This window comes from Etheostoma cragini, chromosome 16 (genome assembly GCF_013103735.1).
Source record: "Etheostoma cragini isolate CJK2018 chromosome 16, CSU_Ecrag_1.0, whole genome shotgun sequence".
Lineage (NCBI taxonomy): Eukaryota > Metazoa > Chordata > Actinopteri > Perciformes > Percidae > Etheostoma > Etheostoma cragini.
The window spans coordinates 13,431,923-13,457,782 of NC_048422.1; the positions used below are offsets into that span (position 1 = coordinate 13,431,923).

At 40.8% G+C, this 25,860-nt stretch overlaps 3 protein-coding genes and 1 long non-coding RNA gene across 6 annotated transcripts in view; 1 reads left to right on the plus strand and 3 right to left on the minus strand.

Annotated features, from left to right (window-relative positions):
• LOC117959080 overlaps positions 1-6,711 on the plus strand; it is a 21,181-nt gene extending 14,470 nt beyond the window's left edge. The window contains exon 3 of the long non-coding RNA XR_004659875.1: positions 6,592-6,711. This is a non-coding gene — a long non-coding RNA (uncharacterized LOC117959080). The remainder of the gene's footprint in view (positions 1-6,591) is intronic.
• brf2 (BRF2 RNA polymerase III transcription initiation factor subunit) overlaps positions 1-13,424 on the minus strand; it is a 13,971-nt gene extending 547 nt beyond the window's left edge. Inside the window, exons 1-5 of one of the 3 annotated variants that reach the window (XM_034895933.1) lie at positions 13,421-13,424; positions 2,961-3,155; positions 1,846-1,905; positions 1,411-1,732; positions 33-1,114 (exon numbers count right to left, since the gene is read on the minus strand). In XM_034895933.1, coding sequence (XP_034751824.1) covers positions 280-1,114; positions 1,411-1,732; positions 1,846-1,905; positions 2,961-3,114 — 1,371 coding nt within the window. In that variant the 5' untranslated portion in view covers positions 3,115-3,155; positions 13,421-13,424 and the 3' untranslated portion in view covers positions 33-279. Of the gene's footprint in view, positions 1-32; positions 1,115-1,410; positions 1,733-1,845; positions 1,906-2,960; positions 3,276-13,420 lie in introns of those variants that run through there. The other 2 variants (XM_034895934.1, XM_034895932.1) reach the window with 2 other exon arrangements.
• Positions 6,761-16,663, minus strand: rab11fip1b (RAB11 family interacting protein 1 (class I) b). The gene is made up of 5 exons (XM_034896993.1): positions 16,043-16,663; positions 9,199-9,623; positions 8,458-9,100; positions 6,868-8,202; positions 6,761-6,806 (listed from the first exon to the last, which is right to left on the minus strand). The coding sequence occupies exons 1-5, from the start codon at positions 16,375-16,377 to the stop codon at positions 6,761-6,763; spliced, it is 2,784 nt and encodes a 927-aa protein (XP_034752884.1). The 5' UTR covers positions 16,378-16,663.
• A 1,402-nt stretch (positions 16,664-18,065) lies between these two features.
• gpat4 (glycerol-3-phosphate acyltransferase 4) lies at positions 18,066-24,164 on the minus strand. Its single transcript, XM_034895929.1, has 12 exons — positions 23,759-24,164; positions 21,493-21,562; positions 21,084-21,381; positions 20,908-20,982; positions 20,632-20,721; positions 20,321-20,414; positions 19,924-20,039; positions 19,448-19,503; positions 19,267-19,352; positions 19,068-19,196; positions 18,838-18,917; positions 18,066-18,340 (listed from the first exon to the last, which is right to left on the minus strand). Exons 1-12 carry the CDS (start codon positions 23,924-23,926, stop codon positions 18,163-18,165), a joined length of 1,440 nt encoding a protein of 479 aa, XP_034751820.1. The 5' UTR covers positions 23,927-24,164; the 3' UTR covers positions 18,066-18,162.
• Positions 24,165-25,860: the final 1,696 nt, after the last annotated feature.

Sequence of the window (25,860 nt, forward strand, 5' to 3'; positions counted from 1 at the left end):
TCAGTTCACATTGTTCCACCGCATTTGGAACGCAGTGTCCTCAGAGTAGATAACCAGGTAATTCTCTGTCAGGCACTTTCATATGTGGTGTGGATGGTGTGCAAAAACTGTTATTTATTCTTGAATTTCCTTTGAACAAAAAGCATTTTTGTGGAGATCATCATACTGCACTTTTCAATGATTGCATATCATGTGGTGTGTCTAAAAATCACCAATCTCCTTAATGAACCAAATCTTAGAGAAATTAAAAATACATGCATCTTTATTGGAATAGTCCGATTATGACTTTTGACTCTCTTGAATCAGCTGCTGTGTCAGACTGAACTCTCGAGCTTCCCGAGGAGTGCGGATGTATGAGTCAATTTCACTGTCAGAGATTTCCTCGTCACCGGTTACATCCTTGAGCTCAGGCTGCTCCACTCTCCTTCTCTTCCTGGGATGAGTCACACACGGGGGTGCAAACAGCACACTCTTCCCCCAGTTTGGGGTCGGATGTTGGCTCTCCTGGATCCCAGTGTGCAGCTCAGGCAGTGTGCATGGATTATCATCTCCATCTTCGGGTCGCAGGGCCCTTTCAGCCTTCAGTTCACATTGTTCCAAAGGGGATGCATTTGGATTCTTCTCTACAAGCTCAGAGATTTGGGTGGGTGTAGTCTCCTCAGTGACTGAGTCCTCACTGCTGGCTTGACACTCTGCCACCAGAGCTTCCTCGTGGGTTCTCAGAGCCCTCCTAAGCAGGGCGTACCTGTGCGTTAGAATATCCTCCACCTGCCGAACAACATTGTCTGGCGTCACGGCGTCTCTGACCCAAGGTATCTCTTTACCGAGCTTACACAGCACCTTCTTCATCTCAGTTATTCTCTTGGAAGCAGGCCTGTGCTTATTCACTTTGGCAATCTGACAGAATTTTTCCAGAGAGCACTTCAGGCGATGCTTGTTGGGTTTTAAGGACTGCCAGGACAGATAGATGGCGGCCATCATGATGGGGATGGGCCTACGGCCAGTCACTATCCAGGAATCTGCTGCCAGCTCCACCAGGGCCACGGCACGTTTACTCAAGTCCTTAGAGTTTTCGGCATATTGTTCAGGAACTTGAAGTGAGCTTATTTTGTACCTGACAGAAAGAAAAAAACATTTCCAGTAACTTCAAAATATCTTATTTAAAGCATTTCCTACACACAACTTACAGTATAGATTTTTTTTTTATACAAACAAAACTAACCAAATAATAATCATCAGAATGGATGTTGATGTTTGGACCGTTATTGCTGTTATTTATCTGTCGCTATTGTTCAAGGTAAATAAAAACTTAATTGTAATTAAAAGTCTTCTTCCCATTTGGCCTGTTTAACTATCATGTTGCTGATAAAGTTATCCAAGTGTTCTACTCAAACAGAATCCTTCACTTACTCCAGACTGTGGGCCTCCATCACTTCTGTGACGTTGATGATCGGAGGCTCAATCTTGAGAATCTTGACCATCTCTTGGTAAACCATTCCCACCGCCATTGGGTCGGCATCCAGCAGACAGCTGATGGTTCCCATGGTTATGGGCCAATTTAGCAGTCTGCAGCATACAAGCACACAGCAACCAGCGAGAACCTCTTTCTTCTGGAGGCTCACTCTGATGAAACTTTCATGCTGATAGGCCTGGTTGTAATAGGTCTGCGAGAGATCCTCAATCTCACTGTTGACCCTGAGAATCCGACATATGGCTTTGACACGCTGTATGCCTGTAGAGATGTAACAAAGCTATAGAAGCATGGGAGAACAGCTGGATCCCCTGTATGTATGGAAGAGCAACTGTTTAACACTCTCTCACAATCAAATCCTCCCAACATCTCACCTTTTATTAGGTTCATACACGGCTTTTTGGCCACAGCGGTGGATCGGCTGTAGCTGACATCTGTAAAAAGCACAGAGAGTCAAGACACAGACTAGATCTAACGGTAACATTTGAAGGAAATTTCAGAGGGTTGAGATTAGCATAGCAAAGATATCAATGCTACTTTCACCTACCACCATGCTATTTTTTTGTAAAAACCTGCTGTAGCTGATAACAGCACAGAGCAGTATTACTGCATAATATAAAGAGCAGTAGACAACTTATTGCTACCACAAGCAGAGCAGAGTTTGGATGTTTCCTAGAGCTTTTCAGACCCTCAGTTGGATTGCCAAATGAGCAAAGTGGACAATCGCTCTGGGGCTCCAAACCTTCAGGGGTCTTGAAGGTCAGTTGCCTTGATTTACTACATATTTGTTTGGCATGTGTAACATGCTAGCACAATATATCAACACAAATAAAGAGGACCTCGAGGTGGTTCCTGCATTTTTACCGGCATTCGAGAGATTTTGTCTGGTGCATATTCCTAAATTAATGTGTGTTTTACAAACTTACTAACTGGCCCTGATGGGTTAATCTGGGCATGTTAATGGTGATCTAAGAGCTGAAAAAGTGAAATTTAAAAAACAATATTTTGGCATTTACCTTTGACAGACACTTTAGAGAGATACGTGATTTGAGTGAGAGATGTATGAGGAGCTACTATTTGATCTTATAAAACTCCCAAATATTGATATCAGTCTCTGATATTCAGTGTTTGTGGGCTTTACCGTTTAGGCAAATGAAATTTGAAATGGATATGTGTGCATACACTTCCGAGGCGTTTCCCCCCCGGAAGGTATCAAATGCTTGCTAAACTAATGGCATTAATGGAGGGCAATTTTAAAGTTTGTTGTTAAAAACAAGCATCCATTGTTTCAAGGTCCCATGTGCCAAGATTGGATGCTCTTGAATTAAAGGTAATTTTCAATGTGAGCACCACAAACAAAATTACAAATTAAAATCACACCCATCAATGGGAAAGTAGTTAACCAGAGGCTACCGTGAGCTAACTTTAAGGGAGAGAATATTTGTTTTGTATTTTTGAGAGAACCCCGTAGCTGTCTCACTGTTCATACCTGATCCTCCGGCGTAGTCATCGCCGGCGACCAGAGCTCCTTCGGACACCACAGAGCCGCAGTCCACACACACCAGCTGGCTCTGGCAGTAGAGATTATCGTCTACAATGTTTGAGGAGCCGCAGCCCGGGCAGCTCAAACTCGCACGAGACATCTTCCAAATAAACTGCCCCCGCGTGCGGAAAGCGTAGAGGCCTCTAAAAATTTAGAAAATTAACGATATGAAACAAGTTGTTAGTCTGAACACAATGGTGGGCTCGACAAACGCATGGAGAAACTATAGACAGTTAAAGACATACATTGAACAACGACCAATGAACGTTTTTTGTTATGAGGGCGTGTCAAACATGTCCGGGTAGATACAAACTGGACCTCGATAGTTCCGCCTCCTACTAAATATTCTATGGAATAGCGGTATACAGTACACCAGTAATCAAGACCGCCAATGTTGCACAAAGTGAGATTTTCCTCAATCCCTACTGGTGATAAAACTATAACCTTAACATTTAATTAATTCTACTAGACATATGGCTATTGAACTAAACCTGTCTTTTAGACAATTATCCTAAATTAGTAAATGCAGAAAGATCACTCATTGATAGTGATTTTGGAAGATATTAGGAATTGTTCAAATTAGAATATAACTAGGTAAACTACAAATAGCACATGATACTAATCCACAATATTGTATATACAAATAAAAACTACAAAAAGAGCTAGACTTGATTGATCAGGAATGGCAAAAGACATTTATCAGAACAAAAAATAAATGTTTATTATGCATATCCATAACTCAGTACAGTACAATAATTCAGTGTGCATCATGTTAGTAGTTTAAGCCGAGTAAAGTGCCTTTTTGGGGTTAGTCCAGTCACGTAAACTCAGACATTCAGTAGAAGAGCAAGACATAACAAGTGCATAGTTTCAACGTTAAAATAAGGCTTTCTTCATACGGGATATAGACAAGAAGCAGTTTCTTAATACCACGAAATACAGCAATTAGGTTTGACATGTTGGCAACATTTATCAAAGAAATTTCTAGAAATGTATGATCAACATGACAACAGTTATAACAAATATACAAGAGGTTGACAGTAGGAAAGTGTCAAAAATAGTTGTAAATAAAATGTAGAATCTTTTGTACTTAACATTTTTTATTGAAAATTGACATAATCCCCAAATTATTTTACCCCCAGTTAGCTTCCATATTATAATCCACAACTATTTCAAAGTATTTGTTGTGGTAATGTCAGATCACTGGGACTGAACCAATTACGTACAGCAGAAATTAAAGGCTCAGCTGGGAATCCACTCTAGGCAGCTTTCTTCAGCGAGTTCAGGGACATGAGAATACTTGGTTTCTCTTCTATGATGCGCACAAGCAGGTTGTCAATGTACTGCTCCAGCTCTGATATCTTTGTGGCTTTCTCGGACAGCTGGGTTTCTTGTTTGAGCAGCAGAGAGATAAGTTCCTCCTGAGTCAGCTGGGAGTAGGGCCCTGTCAGCCCAGTGTCCTTTACCTGTGAGAGTGCACAAATATGTGTGTGCATATTAAAAAAACAACAACACTTTCCTTGGTTAATTAAGAGACAGAAAATTATTTTACCACCATACATTTGTTGGTTAAACAGACAAAGATACCTTTGTTTTCTCCTGAACTTGACACAGGATTCCAGTGGACTTGTTATCATTTTTCCCTTGAACGATTGGAACAGACTGCTGTTTCACAGGATTAAGGGGTTTCACAGGTTGAAGCCTGCAATTACAACAACAACAAAAAGATGTAGGCGGTGGCTGGATGGTAATGAAAGGTGAAAGGGTGTGCAAGTATGAGTCAGTTACAGGGCTATATCATTTCTCTAGACAATCAAAGAGTAACCCGTTGTTCATCAAAAGATTATGGTAGTTTGTATTAAAGCTGTAGGTTCATTTCATCCTCACCAACCTCATGAAACACAACACAAGCAATGATGAGTGAGTATAATAAATATAAATGAAAGGATGACTCAGACACCTCTACATAAGAAATGTGTGTAATGGATCTGTTTACTTTTATGAAAGGCATGATATTGGGAGCTAGTGGTGTGTATTATATATGAAGAGACGGATGAGTTCTATAAATATTCTATAGAGGAATCTGAACTTTCTCACCTGCGTGAAGTAATAGGAGACCCCTCCTTCTTGCCACCTGCTTCCTCCCTAGCACTCTGCACTGCCACAGGCTGGGACTCCTGTAGTGGAGCCTCCTGGACATGCACAGGACGTATGGCCTCTGACTTGGGGTCACATGCACAGTTATCAGGTTTGGTCACAGGAAGTGGGGGAGCGCGGGCCTTTGAGGATTTGATTTTTACTTGAGAGGCAACATCTTTATCAGCAGCTTGTGACACGACTGGAGGCCATTGTACTGACCCAGTATTACCAGAAATTGTTACATCATCTTGGGCTACAATTTCATCTTCATCGTCTTCAAATGGATTTAAGCCATAAACGATCGGGAATGGTTTTCCCTCTGAGACACATTCATGGGAAAGGTCGCCATCAGAAGACAATGCTGTGTTGTGTTCAGACGACGACCCTTCCACAGAACGAGGTCTAGACGGCGCAGGACGTTTACTGTGTTTTGCCCCATTTGATGTTTTTATAGTGGAACTACTTGGCGTCATGCTCTGGGTGTACTTTGTATCTGGGGGAGGAGCGATACTCAGAGGAGCGATCATTTGTACCGAGCGCTGAGGGAGAACGCTGACAGTTTTGATGTCTTTGTCTTTACTTTTCTTGTTAATTTGTGTCGGATTTGGTGTAGATTCATGCTGCTCCCCCTGAGCCTGTCTCTCAGCTGGATTCCTTCCTGGAGGCTGTGGAGCCAACCGCCTCTCCTGTTGAGTACTAATAGGACTCTTTTCATCAGTGGAAACGGGCTCGCTTCCCACCAATGATGCAGCAGATTGAACCCTGGATATGAGACAGAACAAATTAAATGTAAGCAGTATTTAGAAATAGTTTCATGGGAAGGACAAAATAAGACTTTTCTAGGATGCTGAAAATGAGACAAAGAATATTCCTTTTGAAAAAGCAGTATCGTTAAGGCAATGAAATGTAGTTAAATGCCGTAATATAATAAATTTTTTAAAATACCAATCAAATCTCATCCTAAAATCACTGAAATTACCACCAACCTATATAATTACCCATTGTTTCAAGTCATTTTCCCTCACTGTGAATTTGAAACATGCTTTTATGAGGTGAGACTGTGCAATCTCAGATGATAAGAAACTTATCCTTACTCACACATGTGTATGTGGCCTGCTATGACATGTGCCCTGTGACATTCTAATGCAACCTCTAATACACAAACAAGCCCCAAGCTCTGCAAATTCATGACGTGTCAGTTTAAGGTGGCGTTTAAAAGAGAAGTGCTGAGATGAAGTGTTGCGGTGTTGTAACCGACTGAAAAACAGTAGAACTACGGTCAGGTTAACACTTTCTGCACATGGAAATGACTTGGACTTTACATCATTTCCATCCGCTATTCAAATTTAGTGGCTTTCTTGTTCTGTTTATGAAAACTAAGGCAGGTTTACTGAACTCCCATCTAGTTTAAACATGTTTTACTGTACAACAAAAAAAGAACCGATCAGAAAACGTAACAAAAATGTAATGGAACGTTTTAGAAATGTAGTGGATTAGAAAGTATAGATAATTTCTGCAAAATGTAACAAGGTAAGAGTCAAAAGTATGCAATATTGATTCTACTTAAGTACAGATTTGTGAAAAATGTACTTAAGTAGAATACTTTGTTACTTTCCACAGTTTCCCACAGGTGGAGTTTTACACAGGTTCCAACTATTGAAACATAATGGTGAATTTTGTCATACATTTTGAAATGAGAGTTATAAATTCTAACCTTTGTTGGATCGTTGACACTTTGGCTGTGTTGTTGGCGAGTCCAGCGGGAGAGTCGGGAATCTTTTCAAAGGGATTATTTGAAAGGTTTTCATCAAATGGATTAGGAGGGATTCCTGCAGGGCTCTCCACAGCCACAGCAGTTTGATTGTCCTTCTGTTTCTCTGCTTCCCTTTTTAACTTCTCTACCTCCAGCTTCCTGGCCTCCTCTTCAGCTTCCTTCTTGATCCTTATCCTCTCCTCTTCCTTCTTTTTAATCTTCTCCTCTTCCCCAATCCATCTCCTCTCTTGTTCCTCTTGTCTATTTTTTTCCTCGACCACTCTCTCATGTTCTTCCTTTTTCTTTCTAGCAATCTCCTCTTCCTCTTGTCTACCCTTCATCCTAATCCTTTCCTCTTCCTCCCTTTTTTCTTCCTCAATTCTTCTCCTTTCTTGTTCTTTGGTCTTCTTTATCTCTGCCGACTTCTCATGCTCTTCTTGCCTCTTAACAGTCTCCTCTTCTTTCTTCCTCATCTCTTCCTCCACCCTTATCCTTTCCTCTTGTCTCATCTTCTCTGCCTCAATCCTTTTCCTTTCTTCCTCCTCTAGTTTCATTTTCTCTACTAATCTCTCATAGTCTTCCTTTTCCCTCCTAGCCTTCTCTTCCTCTGCTTTCTTTATCTTTTCCTCTTCCTCCCTTCGCCTCCTTTGTTCTTCAAGCCTCCTTTTTTCCTCACGCTCCTCTTTTTGGATTCTCACCATCTCCTCTTCCTCTCGTCTCCTTTCTTCCTCAGCCATCGCCAGCTCCCTCCTGATCCGCTCCTCTTCCTCCTTTCTCACCCTCTCTTTTTCAAACCTCTCTTCTTCCTCCATTCTTCTCTTTTCTTCTGCTAATTTACGCTCCTGTTCTTGTCTCTTCGCTCTCTCCACTTCCTTGTGTCTCCTCTCTTCCTGAGCCATTTCCTCCTCAATCCTAATCCTTTCCTCCCTTTGCCACCTTTCTTGTTCTTCAAGCCTCCTTCTTTGCTCACGCTGCTCTTTTTGGATTCTCACCATCTCCTCTCGTCTCCTTTCTTCCTCAGCCATCTCCAGCTCCCTCCTGATCCTCTCCTCTTCCTCCTTTCTCACCCTCTCTTTTTCAATCCTCTCTTCTTCCTCCAATCTTCTCTTTTCCTCTGCTAATTTACGCTCCTCTTGTCTCTTCGCTCTCTCCACTTCCTTGTGTCTCCTCTCTTCCTGAGCCATTTCCTCAATCCTAATCCTTTCCTCTTCCTCCCTTTGTCTCCTTTCTTGTTCTTCAAGCCTCCTTTTTTCCTCACGCTCCTCTTTTTGGATTCTCTCCATCTCCTCTTGTCTCCTTTTTTCCTCAGCCAGCTCGTTCCATATCCTCTCCTCTTCCTCCTGTCTCACTCTCTCTTTTTCAATCCTCTCTTCTTCCTCCATTCTTCTCTTTTCCTCTGCTAATTTACGCTCCTCTTGTCTCTTCGCTCTCTCCACTTCCTTGCGTCTCCTCTCTTCCTGAGCAGTTTCCTCCTCAATCCTAATCCTTTCCTCTTCCTCCCTTTGCCTTCTTTGTTCCTCAAGTCTCCTCTTTTCTTCATGCTCCTCTTGCCTCCTCTCTTCCTCAACCCTCTCTTCCCTCCTGATCCTCTCCTCTTCTTCCTTTCTAACTTTTTCTTCTTCCTGTTCCTCTAGTCTCTTCTTTTCCTTTGCCAATCGTTCACGCTCTTCTCTCCTGACCCTCTCCTCTTGTTGCCTCCTCATTTCCTGAGCTCTTTCTTCCTCCTGCCTCTTAATCCGTTCCTCCCTTTTAACTTTCTCTTCCTTAGTCCTCTTTTCTTCTTCCCTTTGTCTCTTCTCCTCAGCCAATCTTTCAAGCTCTTCTTCTTGTCTCCTGATCCTTTCCCCTTCCTCCCTTCTTAGTTCACTTACATCCTCTTTTATAAGCTCTCCTTCCTCCTCCTCTTCCTCTTCCTCCTCCGTCCATGGTGAATATTTCCTCACTGCCCTTAGTGAATCAACAGATGTGGAGCTTTCAGGGACGTCCTCCATGGATCCGTGGCCTGAACTGGCCAGACTAAAGTTGGAGCCGATGCGAGACGTCCGGGGCGGCTTCTCTTCACAGTATACATGACTGCCATTGATGCACACGTTACTCTCCTCTACAGCACCATGTTTTTGGTTACCAGAGGAGGAATCTTTGCTGTCTGAGCTGCCTGAGCGTTTATGCATCAGGAACTTGAACTTCTTTTTGCCTGGAAGGACATGGGACAGTTAACATACGTGTAATGACAAAAAGGACAAGAGAAAATAGACAAAATATTGAAGTACACTGAAAACTGTTGCTCCCAACCTTCAGATGAATCCATATTTAGACCAGAGGACTGGCTGCCGCTCAGTGAGGAGTTCTTTGCAGGCAGAACAGACATGGACTGAGACAAGTTCCTCTGCAGGTTAGACTTGGTAGAAAACAAAGACTTTTTATTTTTCTTCTTTTTCTCTCCTTTGTCAGCATCTTCCTCTGCGTCCTGTTTTCCCTCCTCCTCGCTGTCTGTCAGAACCTGGGTGAAGGATGGCACCACGTTAGACGCAGTATCAGATTCCCTTTTCTTGCCACGCACTTTGTCCTTAAACTTGCCCAGGCGAGATCTGGATTTGCCGGCAGTGGAGAGGTCAAACATGCTGGCGGTCATGTTGTGTCTCATGAACTGGATGTCCACAAGCACCTCTCCTCTGTCTTTGTCTGCCTTGCCAGTCTTGTCCAGCAACTTAAACCATCTGTTAAAGAGAGGCATCTTATAAGAATAACATTTTTTGAAAACATGTTACCAGGTACATAATCCCCAAATCTGTAACCCACTTACTGTTTCAGTGTTCTAAGGTTAAAACATTCTTAGACCAGCAATAACAGATTTGTTTATCCTTTTGATGACAGTGGAGCATAAGTTGATGTGACAAACTTTTACATAAACAGAGCAACATTACCCTTCATTTTTGAGTTGAGTCCATCTGGTTTAATGTAAGTCCAGTATCTACTCTCTTTTAGCACCGTTTGGGATCTCTACCAACTAGCAGGTAGTGTAAAGTGGGTTTTTGGGGATTTTTTCATGAAAACAGCTTCCTGCTGCGACTGAAAATGGTTTTTATTTAAGTGGTGAGATTGAACCAATCAACTTTAAAAACAAAAAAAAAGTTACAGGGCGCACAGCTGAACTATGAGCATAACACTTTATAAAGCAGGCTATTGGCTTAAAGGAATAACAGACATAATGTACAGTATGGATGTTTAGTCCCCGTCAGTTTCTTTATGGAAAGTATGATCCATCCCATAGCAAATAGAGAGTGACTCAGCAGCCACTTCAGTGTTTTTGGAAAGTCTGCAAAGGTTTAAGCACAACCAGCAAACTGAACATGGGGGAAAGTTTGCCCGTGGCAGCTTCTAATGTGGAAACATTTTGAATCATTCTGTGTAAACTTTTAACAATATTTTACATGCAGTCTTTAATCAAATCATTACAATAAGAACTAGGATTTGAATTGTAGCATATATTTATACCTGAGAGGCACTCCGATAGCTTGTGACCCACTATGCCTTGGAGACACATGTCACGCTCAACCTTGTGCATACCGCATGTTTTCAGACATCAAAGCCTGCAGACATCTAATGGACCAGTCCGCCTCTTAAAAAGGGAGTTTTTAAACCAACAACATTAGGGACTGTTGGTTTTTTATTTAAAAAAGGGGGATAAGGAGGAGTTTTGCTATCTTTAGTCAAAATAGACTTGACCCTCCCAAGCAATACAATTTCCTATGACCCTATCAAATGGTAAGGAAACGAGGCTTGACCCTCCCCAAAAAGTTATTGATGCCGTTTTTTTTTTGAAACATACATGAGTGACCTCTGCTTTCGCATCTTCAACATCACACTCCACTGTTATGGTGCCCATTTCAGTAGATTTACTCATGATTATTGTTGTGGAAACAGAGTATGGAAACTAAATTCACACTTCCTGCATTACTTCAAATAATAGGTTACTCCTTCGTTAAGCTCTATAGATAGGATTGGAGAAAAGAGCAACACTATACATTTTCCTGCTTCGGTCCCCCTACAAGTTGTCTCATTGGAACTACAGCTTTCACTAAAAGTTATGTAGTGTTGCTGTCACGTTGCAATTTTTGATGGGTCAGACCCATCTGCTAGCGATGCGGGGCATAGACCGAGAAAAGTATGGAACAGTATGCACAAAACAAGCCACTTTGAAATGTTGCAGTTTTCATGAATACAAGAGTTGGGTAACCCCCCCCGCCCAGACTAAAAAAAATAAATACACTGGGTGACCCTACCCTCAACAAAGAATAAAAAGAAATGACTTTCATATTTTCTTCCGGTAGTCCATTCCATAAATACCGTACAGTCCCTTAGTTCTTCTTGTCAAGTTAACAGGAAACCAATCTGCTATAAACCTCATCATCACCTAACAGGAACCCAACATAAACATTAACTAAAACCTCAAACTAGAAACTTAAAATGTAAGTCTTGTAATGACATGTAAAAACCCACTCAGTAAGACTTCCACTGAGCCCCAGGTTGTGTCAACTTTCAACTGCTTCTGAGTCATGGTCCAACACTAACAGAAGGGTTTCAGAATAAGCAAGATACTTGAACAGAACAAAAATGAACAGTCAGCATTAAAAAAGTGCCCATCAGGCAGAAATCTGAGGTCAGCTCACCACTGAAAAAACAACTCCAACTGAAATCTGGATTCCTGGGGAAATGAGAAAATAAAGGAAGGGGCCATGGGTGCATTTCTGTGTGTGTGTTAAGAGCATATTTCTGTGTTGTAGCTGCACCCAAAACTGAACAACCATTGTGCTTTGAATGTGCAAAGGGTACGTTTAAAATAAAGAGATTTTGGTAAACAAAATGTGTTTTTAAAATCATTACTTAATATTGATTGAGTAACTATAGTGTTTATATGCCATAAACAGTACACCCCCTTCCCCCCCTTATTTTTACAAAACACCTCTCCCTGAGATGCAACCAATATAGACCCAATAGTATCTTTTTTTTCCCCCCCCTCAGTGGTATTGAATCCGATATTTTGATTCACTCTCATCCTCCCTCCTCAGCAATGCTTCAAATGTATTGCGAACAAATGTAAGAAGAGAACATCCTTTCATGGAAGTTGCTAAATTATATCATCCTTTTAAAATATTAACGGCTATACAATGCCTCCCTTGCTCCTAAATATGGCTAACAATACAAATAATTTCTTAGCAAATGCTAGCTGAACGGAAGGGCTAGACATTACGTCAATGTTATTATTTATAGACCTTGAGCCCTTTCACAACACATGACTATCCTAAATGAGCATTGGCTAACAGCAGCGGAAACAAGTTATGAACACAACACTGACATATTACAATTTACTTTAATAAACCAACGCCTTTATACATCCAGCCCACACAGAATATCATAAGCATTCACTTGGAGTTACGATTCTGACTACTCTGGTGAATTTCAGTTTATTATGCAATCTCTTTTTAGCTCCGTTTTTGGTCTCCACCAACACCTTAGGAAATATCCGGCTAATCAACCGCTAAATGACTCATTATCTTCACCAGCTAGCTGCTAACTCCTTCATTTAACGTCTTTGTGTGTGACACTGCAGCATACAGCAGGTTCTGGGGCTTTTTTTGCAGGAAAACAGCTGCCTGGTGTGGCTGAAAAGGACGATAGGATGAAAGTACAAGCGTCAAAACCAAAACAGTGAGCTGAAAGATGTTTTAAAACTCTCTAGATTTGAGGGGAACTGCAGAGTTGGGTGATAATTCTGTGGGTTCATCACTATAAATAGTGATCTTCTGTTAATATAAAAAACAACAACATTGATTTCAGCCTCTTTACAAAAGGTTTCTGTATTCTTGAAGCTGGTAACTGAAGCTTTTAATATCAAATTATACTAATATTTCAACCTGATGTAACTTTAAACATCTATACAAAATAAAAGTAGTAGTATACCATATAAGTATGTTGTACACACAGTTTGGCAAATACTTATATAATTCCAAAAAGTACTGTGTGCTTTGGGTATTATACAGTTACAGCAATGTGTTAAGGTAAATAGTAATATATTAATACTACTGGTTCGTCTTATTTACGAACACTAACAATTTACAGCACCTATAGCTTAATGAACTATACTGCTTGATACTCTAGTATACAATACTATGAGAAAATTGTCCTATATTTTACTGAAATACACAGTATAATCACAACCCGGAGCTTTGAAGTACTGTACTTGGCTGATCTGACACATGCAACAAACATCTCACATTAAAAAAAGAAGAAGTAAGCTAGTTCAGCTAAAACAGAAGGGAAGTTACAAAAGTGTTTGGGCGTTAATCGGTTGGGGTAAAAAGTGTGCCGGAGGCTTTCAGTTGTGCATGGATTATAATGATGATGCCATTAAACTCAGTAATCTCACGCCCCTGTTAATAGTAGAAAGTGTTTTGCTCTGCTGTACAGACAGAACCACACGAGGATAATGGGTGACTCAATAGTCCACACACACAACTACTGATAAGACATTGTGTGGCTCAAGTTTTTCTTATCACAGAGCACAGCTGTGTGAGTGGGAGAAGAGCTGAGTGAGAAATAGTAGTAACAGTGATAACATGCAAGGACCAAAACTGTCCAGGGCTCATTGTATTAGACCTCATCCATCAGTCAGACAGGCAATAATGAAATCCTGTACAAAAGGAACGAGTCAACTAGAAATTCAGTTTCTAACCAAAATAAAAATCACAATACATGCTATGTCAAGAGGTTTCATATGACAAAACTCTGGACAGAAGCTCGGCTCTCAGGCCTGGCAGCAGATTAATAGAGGCTCTGCAATAAATGTTATTCAGCTTGTCAGTAGCCTCACTGATGTGGCTGTTACACAATGTGTTCACAATTACCTTGTAGTTGATTAAAATAGGCCTGTTCCCAAAAGGCATTTGGACATGTCGGATTTAAAAAAGCACAGGCATAAACAACGTGAATTTTGTTTCAGAAAAACTGACCTTGCTAGACTGTTGCCATCACTGTTTGCTTTTCACAGTTAAAAAAACAGGCTGGAATGTGTGGCTGAAGCTGGATTCAACCTCAGTGTCAAGGTGCATTCACATAACCCACAGAGGAACACAAAAATAACTGAAAACAAGTTGCACATTTAACGTACTTAAAGCAGTTAAGCATGCTTGCCAATTTCACAAAAAAAAAAAAAAAAGAAGACATTTTAAATATATAATAAAGTTTTGGGGTAAGAAATCCTCAAATGCAAATCTCTGCAGCAGTCCTCAAGTGAGAAACCAATTTCAGATTTTTTGGATGACACACTAAAAAGAGCAGATATAACAAGATATGCTACAAAACCCAAAACTGTGCACGGTTAAACATGCAGAGTAAGGCCAGGTGAAGTTCAGCCTGGCATGCTGAGAGAATTGGACAGCCAAATCTGAGAAGCAGGCAGAACAGTATTAAAAGTTGTGTGACAGAATGCATTTTAAACCAGCTCTAATTTAAGCGGATTGACCGTTTGCTCTGATTTATAAAAGGTTTTCCATAGAATGCACAGACAGCAAATCCATATTGTTTTATGATGAACAAAATTTGAGCAGAAATGAATATAAAATCTAGCAAAGCGGGACTAAATTACAACTCCTGCAATGATTCAAGACATCAAGTGCACAGAGAACCAAACAACATCAAACAATCCTGGAGAAGGAAGGGTTTGTGCATTTAGCCTGGTATGCAGTCTGCTTCTGTATAATACCAGTCACATGGCAGGGGACTAAAATACTCAGAAACTGCTTAGCACAACAAAACATTGTACAGTATTACTATAGACCTGGCTGACAGGTTTTGGATATCTTGAATTAAAATGTTAAACCATATTTTCACAGACTGAAGAGCATATTTTCTGCTTAAAAGGAGCAAGTATATTTGATATTAGTGAGACCATACAGTAGTACCAGCCAGGCCTGTAAAACCAATCAACCAAATCCCTGCAGTTGATTACAAAATGGGCTTCATAGAGCACAGTGAGGTGAATTCCAGGAAATCTGTCCATTGTTGACAAGTTCAATCAATGAACCACTGAATCCTTTGACTCACATATTTTGCCTGAGTAAGTAATGCTGATCATAGGCTGTGTGTGTGTGTGTGTGTGTGTGTGTGTGTGTAAATACCTCACCTGGAAGACAATTTGTTTTTCAAAAGTGGGAAATATCACAGAGGGAAGTAACTTCCAAAGTCATTTCCAATGCACAATTTATGGGAAACATATTCATATGGCACCACTAATCTACAGTTTTCACAGAAGATGCATGATTGTTTTACAGTTATAAAAATAAAAACATGATTATAACTATTAAGAATGTAATAGTGATCATGGCGCTTTGCTGCAGTATGAATCAGCAAGCAGGAGTTGTTCTCCTGGTTTGCAAATGAAAATCAAAGTAACTAAAGGCTTTATTTCACCTCCCATGACTTCATCATTTACATGCAACTAAAAGGGAATAGCTTAGAGTGATATCTGGCCCAAAAATTGCATAGCCTGAATAAAGTCTCCTATTCAGATGACTGGGGTGTTTAAAGCCCCAGAAAATACAGTGATCATGAGGGTTATTTTCTCAAGGATAAACCTTTCTTACGGATTTTTTTCCCATAAGCAACACTTGTCGGTCTTCAGGGTCAGCAGCAGAGAAGTTTGATTGCTCAAAGAAACTTAATTCTTTTTTCTTCTTTTGAAACAGTGGCTTATCCCACCAGGGGACAAGCTCAATGATGCCTCCTTTAAATGAGAGATAATGGTACTTGTTCAGTAGAAGCTGTGAGACTATTATTCAATGTCTCAAGTTAATTTAAAGAACTTTTCAGCAACTGCAGTTGCTGTGGTTATTTCGGGGTATTGTCTTTGATAAACCACATATCTTTGGGTTCTGTGTGAACAAAACAAGATATGGCTAATGGACATTCTGGGATCTTGTGATGGGGAGTTTGGCTACTTGCTGACATAGATCACATAATTAATGAAGAAACCGATCTCTGAGTGTGTTTACACACACACACTTTAACATAATGGTTCGTTGCTTTTCATATCCTTTTTATTCAAATAATGACCTAACAGCCTGTTGTGGGCACTCACTCGGTTTTGTTGCGGGTTTTGTCCTCAGTGAGTTGCAGCAGGTTGATGATAACCTGTCCCAGCAGTTTGTCCGGACCCATCAGGGCCCGGTGCAGGACTTGGACATGCAGCGTGCAGCGTTCCGTGCCTCCCCCAGGCAGGTCGAAAGCGGCCTCCTCCTTCCACATCGGCGCCACGCTCTTCTCCACCACCGCGGTCTGAAACTTCTCCTTGCCCACCTGCATGAGCGCGTAGGCATCGTTGGTGCCGCTTTTCCCCTTTATCCTCAGGCCTCTGGCTTGGAGGACGGTTACCTGGACGCTTGTGGGACACCACTGCAGATCCGCCAGAGACATGCTGACACTACTTGTTGCTGGACTAACACACACCGCACAAAAATTAAATCCCAAAACAAAAAGCGGCGAAGTCTATCATGGGTTCACAGTGAGACTGACCGGACGCGAGGGAAAGTTCTTTTCCCCATGAGCTTCGGTGATCTTGAGGAAACAGCTGATTGGGCGTGGTTACACCAAGAGGGGTCCTTGGTTAAAACGAGACACTCCCCCAGATTAACAGATTACGTGAAACCAATTTGAAACGCCGCTTGGCCCATTCACACCACACCAACCATTTACTGGGGCCACTAGGCTACATCTGATCCATGTTGACACTCGCCAGAGTTAATTAGCATCACAGAGCTCAAATTAAAACATGATTGATTGACTGATTTTAGTCATCTGGTTTAGTCTTTTCATTAAAGACATCTGTATGCACATTTCAGTAAATTCTGTAATAATTAATCTTCACAGCTCAATCTATACACTCCTACTTTAACATATTTCTGATCTATGTCAGAAAACTTGCATAGCTGCTGTCACAGTGATGTGGACGGAGGGCAAGATAAATGACAAGCCTGCGACAGTTGATAGGGTTCATATGGTTGAATTCAGTTTCAGATCCAGCTTCAGTTTGAATCTTAATCAGGCTGCAGTGCCGGTATCTGCAAGGGTTTTTACATGGATTAAATGCTCTCAAATACATTGAATGTGTTTGTTTTAGCCAATTGATGGACTGGCCACCTTCTCAGAGTTGATTCCCTGCATGTACCTCAATGCATGCTGGGATAAACAATCCCCACGTGCCTAAACAGGATTAGGTGGGTATGGAAAACCCATACAGACTGGTAGACAGTTTTACAGTCAGTGAATGCCACAATATGCATGATGGTTCATGTCTGAACACTGACTGCTGCTGGTCAACAAAGGAAACTAAATGAACATGTTTGTAGTTCCTTTGCATCAATTTAGATCTCAAATCCCTCAAAGACAAACTTTCCTAACAACCTGAGACAAAAAAAATGTGAAACCTACTGTATATTATCATGCCTCACATTGTATAATAGGACTGACATTTCTTTTGATCTCACTTCCATTGCTTCCTGGTGCCTAGCAAATATTAAAGGCCAAGGCGGATATAGAGCCCTGAGCCAATTAGCCAGGTGACGCACAAGTGTTGGCACTGCCACTGTCTGAATGTGATGTAACGACTGTAGTACTAGGTACTAAAAATAGTCACAGCTTTCTTAATGTCTGTGCACTTGTTAAAAGAATCTCCAAAATAATTTTGAATTCTTTACAAAGAGGTCAGGTTTTTTCTTAGAAGATAATGTGTTTAATCAGATATACAACACACACACATGGCAGGATAATTCATGTCACTATAGGACTTTGATCTATGAACAATTAGTTAAAGACCTATTAGCATTTATATGTCTTCAGTGGTTTAAGCTTGTGTCCCGTTGCCTTTCTCCTGATTTCAAATCATAAAAACTACAAATATCTCTTTCTCTCTCTCTCTCTCTCTCTCTCTATCTATATCTATATATATATATCTATATATATATATATATATATATCTATATATATATATATATATACATACATACATATACACCAGTTACACCAAAAATTTAAACGATTAAATACTTTTGTTTCACTCAGAGTCTAGGAAAAATTACAGACAGTTACAGAAATAATCAATAAAACTTTCTACTTCTGATGATTCCCGATCATCTTTATGTAAGACGTCATTGTATGACATACAAGAGTCTGTATTTATAAAATCATCCATTCACTGTGTCCTCATTGTCCTTGTGTTGACTCTTGACTGCTTTCATCCTCCTCTGGATTTTCCTCCTCTAAATGCGTGTTGTCACTTTGCTCCCCCTCGTCCTGCTCCCTCACAAGAACTTGACTGTAAAGTTTCTGCTGCTCTTCTTTAAAAGCGTCTTTCACTTTCGCTCGTTTCAGCCCTCCATCCCTGAGAGCACGCGGGTGAGAAAGGAAAAGAGAATCACACAAAGTCTCACAGAGTTATTAGTTACTTCAAACACTTACTCCAAACAACTGAAGGGAACAACTTAGATTGACCCCATGAACTGCCTTCTGGGTGTAATTCTGTTTCTATCAAAGCTAAAAGTCAATAACAATGTGTTTTGTGAATCTCCATTTGCGTTTCATGCCGCTGGAAACCTTACTTTGAGACTTTCTTTCTAAATTTTCCCCCACCATTAGAGGTTTGACTGGCATTGTCCTCATCTTGTTGCACCCTCATCTTCTGCAATGGTATAATGGCATCTAATGGGAGACTTAGCAAAACCAGCTGCTTATCTTGATGAACCAACTCCTAATATTCACACAACAGTAGTGGATGGAAACGCGCATACCTGTACATTTACATAATCTTCTGCGGATTTTCTGGTAATTCATTAAAATGTGTGCTACATTTGGATAGAAACTTTGTTAATAATGACTCACCAAATGAGATCCACTAATCCTCCTTGAGCAGCTATGGCTGCTTTCACTCTGTTGGCAAACTGCATCGCATCCTCCCCTTCCTTCACCAGGACAATAAAAAAAGAACAAGGCAAGGAAAGGTGGAGAAAGTACTCCAGTAGATGGAATGAACAATGGATAATCAGAAAGTTCTATCACTGATTCTGATTATACACCATATTTCTTTGTAAGGTTGTGACATAGAGTTTCACCTCTCTGTTCATGGGCGGCAGGTACCAAACGCTGCAGACAATGGCCCAGCTGCTCATCATCCTCAGCAGATAATTCACCAAGCCAAATTTACTGCTGTTCCAGAAAGCATCCCCAAACCGTGGATCATACTGCAAGATGGACATAAAGTCTTATCAAGCGTGTAAGTAAGAGCAAAATAAGCCGAAAACAAGCTCCTACCTTAATGGCAACTGGATAGACTGTGCAGGCAATTTCAAAGCTGCCCTTTTTGAACATCATCACTGATGTGTTGTTGATGCAAGTACCTGTAGAAGACAGGTGTGGAGCTCTTATTGACTCTACACACCAAATGTTATGAGCGCTACATGTGTGTTTATAAGAATTATGTCATCATACACACCCTCAGGGAAGATCAGGATGGGCTGTTTGGTTTTGTCAGCAACATGCTCGCTTAGTCTGAAATTAAAAAGCATAAGTGAGATATCATTACTCTGACTGTTTTATGTAATATACTCACAGAGCTGCCGTCTGACTGACCAACGTATCACTTGTCAGGAGGCCTTTGCCCATGACTAAAACACATTTCCTTTTATGTGTGTATTATGTGTTCTGTACCTCATGTTTAAGTCACAATATAATAAATGTGACTAAGCCACAATCAATCTTTTTAACCACAACTTCATATTTCAACACATTTTAAAACTTGACTTTAACCCATGTTAGTTGAGACATATGTAGGGGGGGAACCAAATGTATGGTGTATTATAATTCAATACACACAGAGGTGAACAAAATACATGGTTGCACATCAACGAGACTGACCATGATGCAACTGGACATAAGATCAAAGCGAACACTGAGAAGATGCACTGTTACCTTTTGGCCACTAGGTGTCTGTCTTTGACTTCTGATCTTTCAAACCAGATGTGAGGAGAGGATTTGACCATGGCTCGCTGCATCATTCCCATCAACCCTCCATGCACCTGGCCAACCTGAAAGACACGATAGTCTCACTTTCAGCTCAAAACAATATCTCTATTTTTTTTTTTTAAATATTCAATCATTCATTCTTGGTTACTGCGTCATCTTTTCTTCATTTTTGTCTGGGTGGGTGGTGATGATGAATGGGGGGGGGTGTTAATGTTGCAAATTGTATGTTTTGTGTTGTGTTTCCATAAAAATAGCTTATCATAAAAAATAATCATTCGTTCTTATGAAGACGGAATAACCTCCGTCACTCACAGAATACAGAAACACACACAAACTTGTCTACCATAGAGTAGCAGCCATCATTGGCCAAGATGATGACATCAATGGGTGTTGTGTGATTGGACACACAGATACCGCCATTTTTTGGTTTGTTCTCTCTGAAATTAAAAAAGGTGTGTTTGACACAGACACACAACTTTGTGAGAGGCGACTGTACACTATACACACTTCAATGCTTGCCATTATGTTCTTTGAAATGGAGACATTTACAAATAGCTGTTAATTTGTCAATAATCTGATAACTATAATGAATTAAGTCACATAAAATGTCTCTTAGGGAGTTTCTATTGTTCCTGAATATAGAATATGTTGTACCTGTTATGATAGGTGATGATTGCTGTAAGAGCTCTCACACAGATGCGGAAACACATCAGATGAACCTTCTCACTCAGGTAGAACCTTAACCTGAAGACATGCAGCATAATGCCCCAACAATTACTCCAATCCCCTTTAGGGTGTACACTTCAAGGTTGCATTTTGGTTCAATGAACGTGGTAACAATGACTCTGTCATATTGCTTTTGATTTTTCTTAATAGGGACCTGTTTTTACGTGCATGCCTGAACTGTTATGAGAATTGGGGGAAACTTACTTTCTATTTGGTAAAAAGCCCACCAAAGTAGTCAGGACTACAAGCAGACTAATGCCAGTGATGGCCAGAGTCACCCTGCAGAAAAATAGAAATGATATTTGACTCAAGACTGAACCTGTACGATGAGATGAATCTTACTGCCTCAGACACAAAACCTGCCTGTGTGTCGCTCTGACCTTAGAGGCAGCAGGATGCCGTAGCGGATGAGGACTCCCAGGCCCCACAGGACAGTGAGTCTCAGACTGATATGACGGAAGTTGTAGTTGCTTCGAGTCAGTAAATTCCAGCTCTCCAGTTCCTGGGCCGAAAAGCGCTTGGTCACCTCATCATCCAAGATGCTCTCCACACCTCTCCGGCAGAAGAAGAAGATGTCTGCCATTTCAAACTCTGGCTCTGAGCGCAGACAGCTGGCAGAACCTCGGAGGTCCTGGAGCTCCTGCAGCAAAGACAACTGTGATTCTTTGGCTATGATTCCTACAATGGAAACAACAACATGAAAGACATGCATTTCAGTTAAGGGTCAACATAATACAAGTACATTGAAACATTCATGACTGAGAAATCTTTGAAATGTTACTTATTTACCATTGCTATATGGTTTATGGAGTTGCTGATTATTTTCCTTTGCTCCCATCTCCATCCGTGAGGTTGCCCACTAATTTAGGAATACAACATTCAGATAACTAGATTATTATCATTAGCCTACATTTAATTTGTTTGCTGAAATGTCTGACATACTGCAAAGTTACCCCTATTATCCACTGGGCACGTCTGCGTTCCGGATGCGCCCCCATGAGCAATAACAGCCATTCTAGTCAATGCTTGATATTCCACCAGCTGCGCCACGGTGTGTCCCAGAAGCATGCGTGAAGCGGCTCTCCGCTCTGGTAAAGATACGAAAATAACTATACTACTATTAACTACTAACTATACTTAACAAACACATGATTGTTCTGTAAAGTACTTGTAAAATGAAGTGTAGAGACACTATAATCTGCGAGTGGGGCAGGCAGGACGCTCCGCTTCTGAGGCGCTCCCGGTGTGGTATGAGGCGTAGCGGAGGACAGAGGAAAACCAACAGACGTGCCCAGTGGGTAAGTCAGGGTAAAAGTGGAAACTGAAGGCTTAATTCAATATACTGCTGCTGACTAGAAGCTTTTGTAGGAAGGTGGATAAGCAGTAATAAACACTGCAAGCCTCCAAATTGCATTCAAGGTTAGAGATTCAAAGAGGATATGAACAGCATAGGATGTGACATGATCAGAGTGATGAAATTAAGCAACATGATCCTTAGAGACAAAGAGACAGCTCTGCCACAGAGAAAATATTTTCCTGAGAAGCTTGCAGCTGAGAAAACAATGCAGAAAAATCGCAGAAACATTCAACACGATTCTGGTCCAGTTTCAGTTTTAAACCCTTAGTCTGATTTACTGAAGAATAAATAGGTCAGATTGCCTGATGTGTACTCTAAATAAAACACCAATGTGCTTTCCAGCAGGGCTATGGCTCATGAAAAAAAACTATTTAAAATTGTAAAGTACACTACATACATACACTCCTACGCCTGCTGCAAGAAGCCAAGATGATTGACACTACCAAAGGCTTACCGGCCTTGCATGGGCTGATTTGGCAGTGCAGATAGGCCACAAAAGCCAGTCTGCCAGACACAAAGCTTCCTGTTCCATCCCGGAACACCACACATCTATTACCTAAATTAAGATAGTAGAACCATTCGAATGGTACAGCCTAAATAGCCATAATACCACGTACGTCAGTAGAATGGCAATGTGCCACAATTGCCATGATGCTGCCATGTCACAGCTAGTATTTGACCATACATAAAGGCAGAGGAATACCAGCGTATATTGGTCTGTTGTAAAACATCTACAAAAAAAATATATTTAAGCTCTCAGAGTAACTCTAGTAACTCTGCTTTTTGCTAGGCATAATGTCAGACACCTGATTGGACAAAGCAGAGAGAATCTTTCCATTGTGAACCTGCATTGTTTAAAAAGAGCCTGTAGCTCATCTCACCCTCCTGGCAGATGTCAAAAGAAAAACTGACAGTCTTGATTGACAGCTAAGTCTGATTGACCAGCTACAGGGGCTCAAACAGGGCCTTATCCAGAGAACAACAGCAAGACCAGCAACTTGTAACAGCTGCCTTAAACTGTACTGCATCATTCAGGGAACTTGTAATGCAGTTTGCTATCTTGCTCAGACAACGGGTATGTCCCTACTTGTTCATCTTTAGTCCTTACAAAATCCTGAGGGTAGAAGGGGAGTTCTAACAACTCCTACAGAAACTGTAGGACCACAGGGGCTGAGCTTGTGAGGAGAACTGCCTTAGGTTTTCTGTACCACATCTCAAAAATCCTCCAACTATGTCACTAAATAAACTTCATCCCAGAGGTCTAAGCTCCCTGCAGTATCTTAACCACCTCAGATGGAAGTCCCATGGCTAAAAGCTTGTTCCTCCCTGGGGTCTGTCCCAAAACCCAAGTGCCTGAGAAAAGGGAGGCAGCAACATGGCCTGTGCCTCTCTCAGTCCCCCTGAGCTGGTAGAACCCAGGGGTCCCTTTCGATGGGGAATACATTTTTTTGTTTTAGTTTTTGAGATAACCCAATGACATAACTATTATGAGCAAAAACTAATGTTGTATCTCAAAGGATTCTACTACATTACTGCAGCAGTTTAGAGTTAGTTCATATTTGTTCCAAAATGTTGTACAATAAGCACATAAACTAAACTTTTCAGTTCACCAAACCCTTATTTAATAACATTTCAAAACAAAGGACTTTGATTTTGTATAATTTGAATAATATTGTGCATCCCAAAGACCAAGCTCACCTCAAAGATCTTGAGGAGTGTCCTCATGTAGAGTCTGCGGATACCAAAAGAGACTCCAAGTACAGCTGGCACAATTATGAAGACAAACAGAAGAGTCAACCAGGCAGTGATGGAGATGCCAAGACATCTGCACAGCAGGTTGTCACCAGGAAATGTAAACCAAGTCATGCTACTCAACAGTCAGAGAGACACAGAGAGCATAGAGGCTGCACACCACGACGAAACCAACAGCTTTAGGCCAAGTCCTCTGGTCCGTTTGAAGAGTCAGTGTCCAAAGCAGATGCTGTAATGTACATTAACTCATTGTCTGCATTTGACAAAGACAGCACACAATATCAACATCAGTCACAAAAACTACTTAGATATGATCACCTGTGTTCCATTTCTGGTGACTTGTTCTACATTATGATTGACTTTCAGCATATAATAATTATATAATAGTTATTATATTGACATATTACTGATATAGTCAAGCATCCTAGGGCTACAGTTCAATACTAATATAATATTGCCCTAGGTACCCATCCCCTGGACAATGCGTTGGTAGATCTGAGGGGTCTACTGTTGTTGGGGAACTTCCGTTACTGAGGGCCATTACTGAAAAAGACTCATATTAGGGGTGATATTTTTCAGTTATGAATTCACTGACTTTTTATGACAGTATGCATAAGAGTTATACCAGCTTTTTTTTGACAATGTAACAGCTATTGCCTTTGCCTTATTGTTGAATATCTGAATTAAAGTATACATTATTATAACTCTAATGCAAGCTGTCAGAAATCAGAAGTAATTTTTGAGTTATACAACCACAGCTTCAGTTAAGTTGTATCGGTAGCTTTTTGCATTGAACTCTGTGAAGTTTAAAATATGAAATATTGTCAATGTCTATAAATGAAATGATGAAAATAACTTTAAGAATGCAGCTGTCCATGGCTTGTGTTTTGCATGATGTGCAAGACGACTAAAAACTCGGAGTATGCAACATATCTACATGTCAAATAATGGCAGCTATCATGTTAATTCTGGAATTCCAATTACAAGTAGATAACTGACTAGTTTATGGGACAAAACGTGTGTGTAAATAACAAGCTAAGGTTACAGTAGGGACAACAAGCACCTAATTCAGATTTAATTAAGTATAGTAACAGCTAAGTGGTCCTAGCTAGCTTTACCTAGCTAGCTATATCAAGCAACGCTACGTTGTTAACATCGTCACTTATCGTTAACAGTTAACGTTAACGCTAAGATGCTATTCATTTAGCTAGTAAACGTTGCTAACCAAATTGAAATAACACTAACAACAAATTAAATGCTTAAATTTTCATCAATAGCGCCCTGGGACACAATAACTCACTCTGCCGGTGGGTTCTTGACTACTAACGTTAGTCAGTTTAGATAAGTTTGGTTGGTGACATGCTATGGTTTTCAAGGGAGCTGCTAGGTAGGATAATAAAGCTCACTTTTGACCCACGGCTAACGGCTAATAATGTGTTAACGTTACTGGGTAACAGCTCTTACCGTCCTCCGGATTTAACGCTAGTCGTGTGCCGGAGGAGGATTGAGATGATAGACGGCCAGGTATTCCATCTGGACAGTGCAGGCTGAAGTACAGGGATATCTGACACTGTGCTGGCTCTACAGGCTAGGCTAGCAACATCGTAACTACAACTGCAGACAGAGTTGTATGGAGTCGAGTCGTCATGGCATCAGGTGGCCAATGATGGCCCGTCACTGCTTTGTTGCCTCGCTTACTGTGGGAAGAACATTTACATTAATCTGATTACTGTGTAGCTATCGAGTGGTCCAAAATCATATGTCAAGGCGATCGTCTGTAATGATGATGTAGCTATGTAGTGATCAGTACATAGTCTATGGTAGGCTACTGACCCTAAATATGCTTAATAGGTTCACACTGCAAAATGACAACATGAGAAAATACTATAGTGATGACGTATTATTACCAGCGTAGTGGGATATCCATCAATAATAATGGTTAAAAATTGCTAACAAAAATAAGCAATGTGGTATCATATGATGATGATAATAGCCTTTATAGTATTGTGAGAATTGGCTGTCACTGCTCACTACTTATTCATATCAGT

Excerpts from the sequence above, each read along its gene's own strand:
- gpat4 (XM_034895929.1), bottom strand. The coding sequence starts at position 23,926 with ATGACTTGGTTTACATTTCCTGGTGACAACCTGCTGTGCAGATGTCTT. Across the intron at positions 20,415-20,631 it reads ATCATCACCTATCATAACAG|AGAGAACAAACCAAAAAATG; the intron begins GTACAACATATT and ends TTTTAATTTCAG. Across the intron at positions 18,341-18,837 it reads GGATTAGTGGATCTCATTTG|GGATGGAGGGCTGAAACGAG; the intron begins GTGAGTCATTAT and ends GCGTGCTCTCAG.
- rab11fip1b (XM_034896993.1), bottom strand. The coding sequence starts at position 16,377 with ATGTCTCTGGCGGATCTGCAGTGGTGTCCCACAAGCGTCCAGGTAACC. Across the intron at positions 9,624-16,042 it reads AAAACCCGCAACAAAACCGA|ATGGTTTAAGTTGCTGGACA; the intron begins GTGAGTGCCCAC and ends TCTCTTTAACAG. Across the intron at positions 9,101-9,198 it reads AAATATGGATTCATCTGAAG|GCAAAAAGAAGTTCAAGTTC; the intron begins GTTGGGAGCAAC and ends ATGTCCTTCCAG.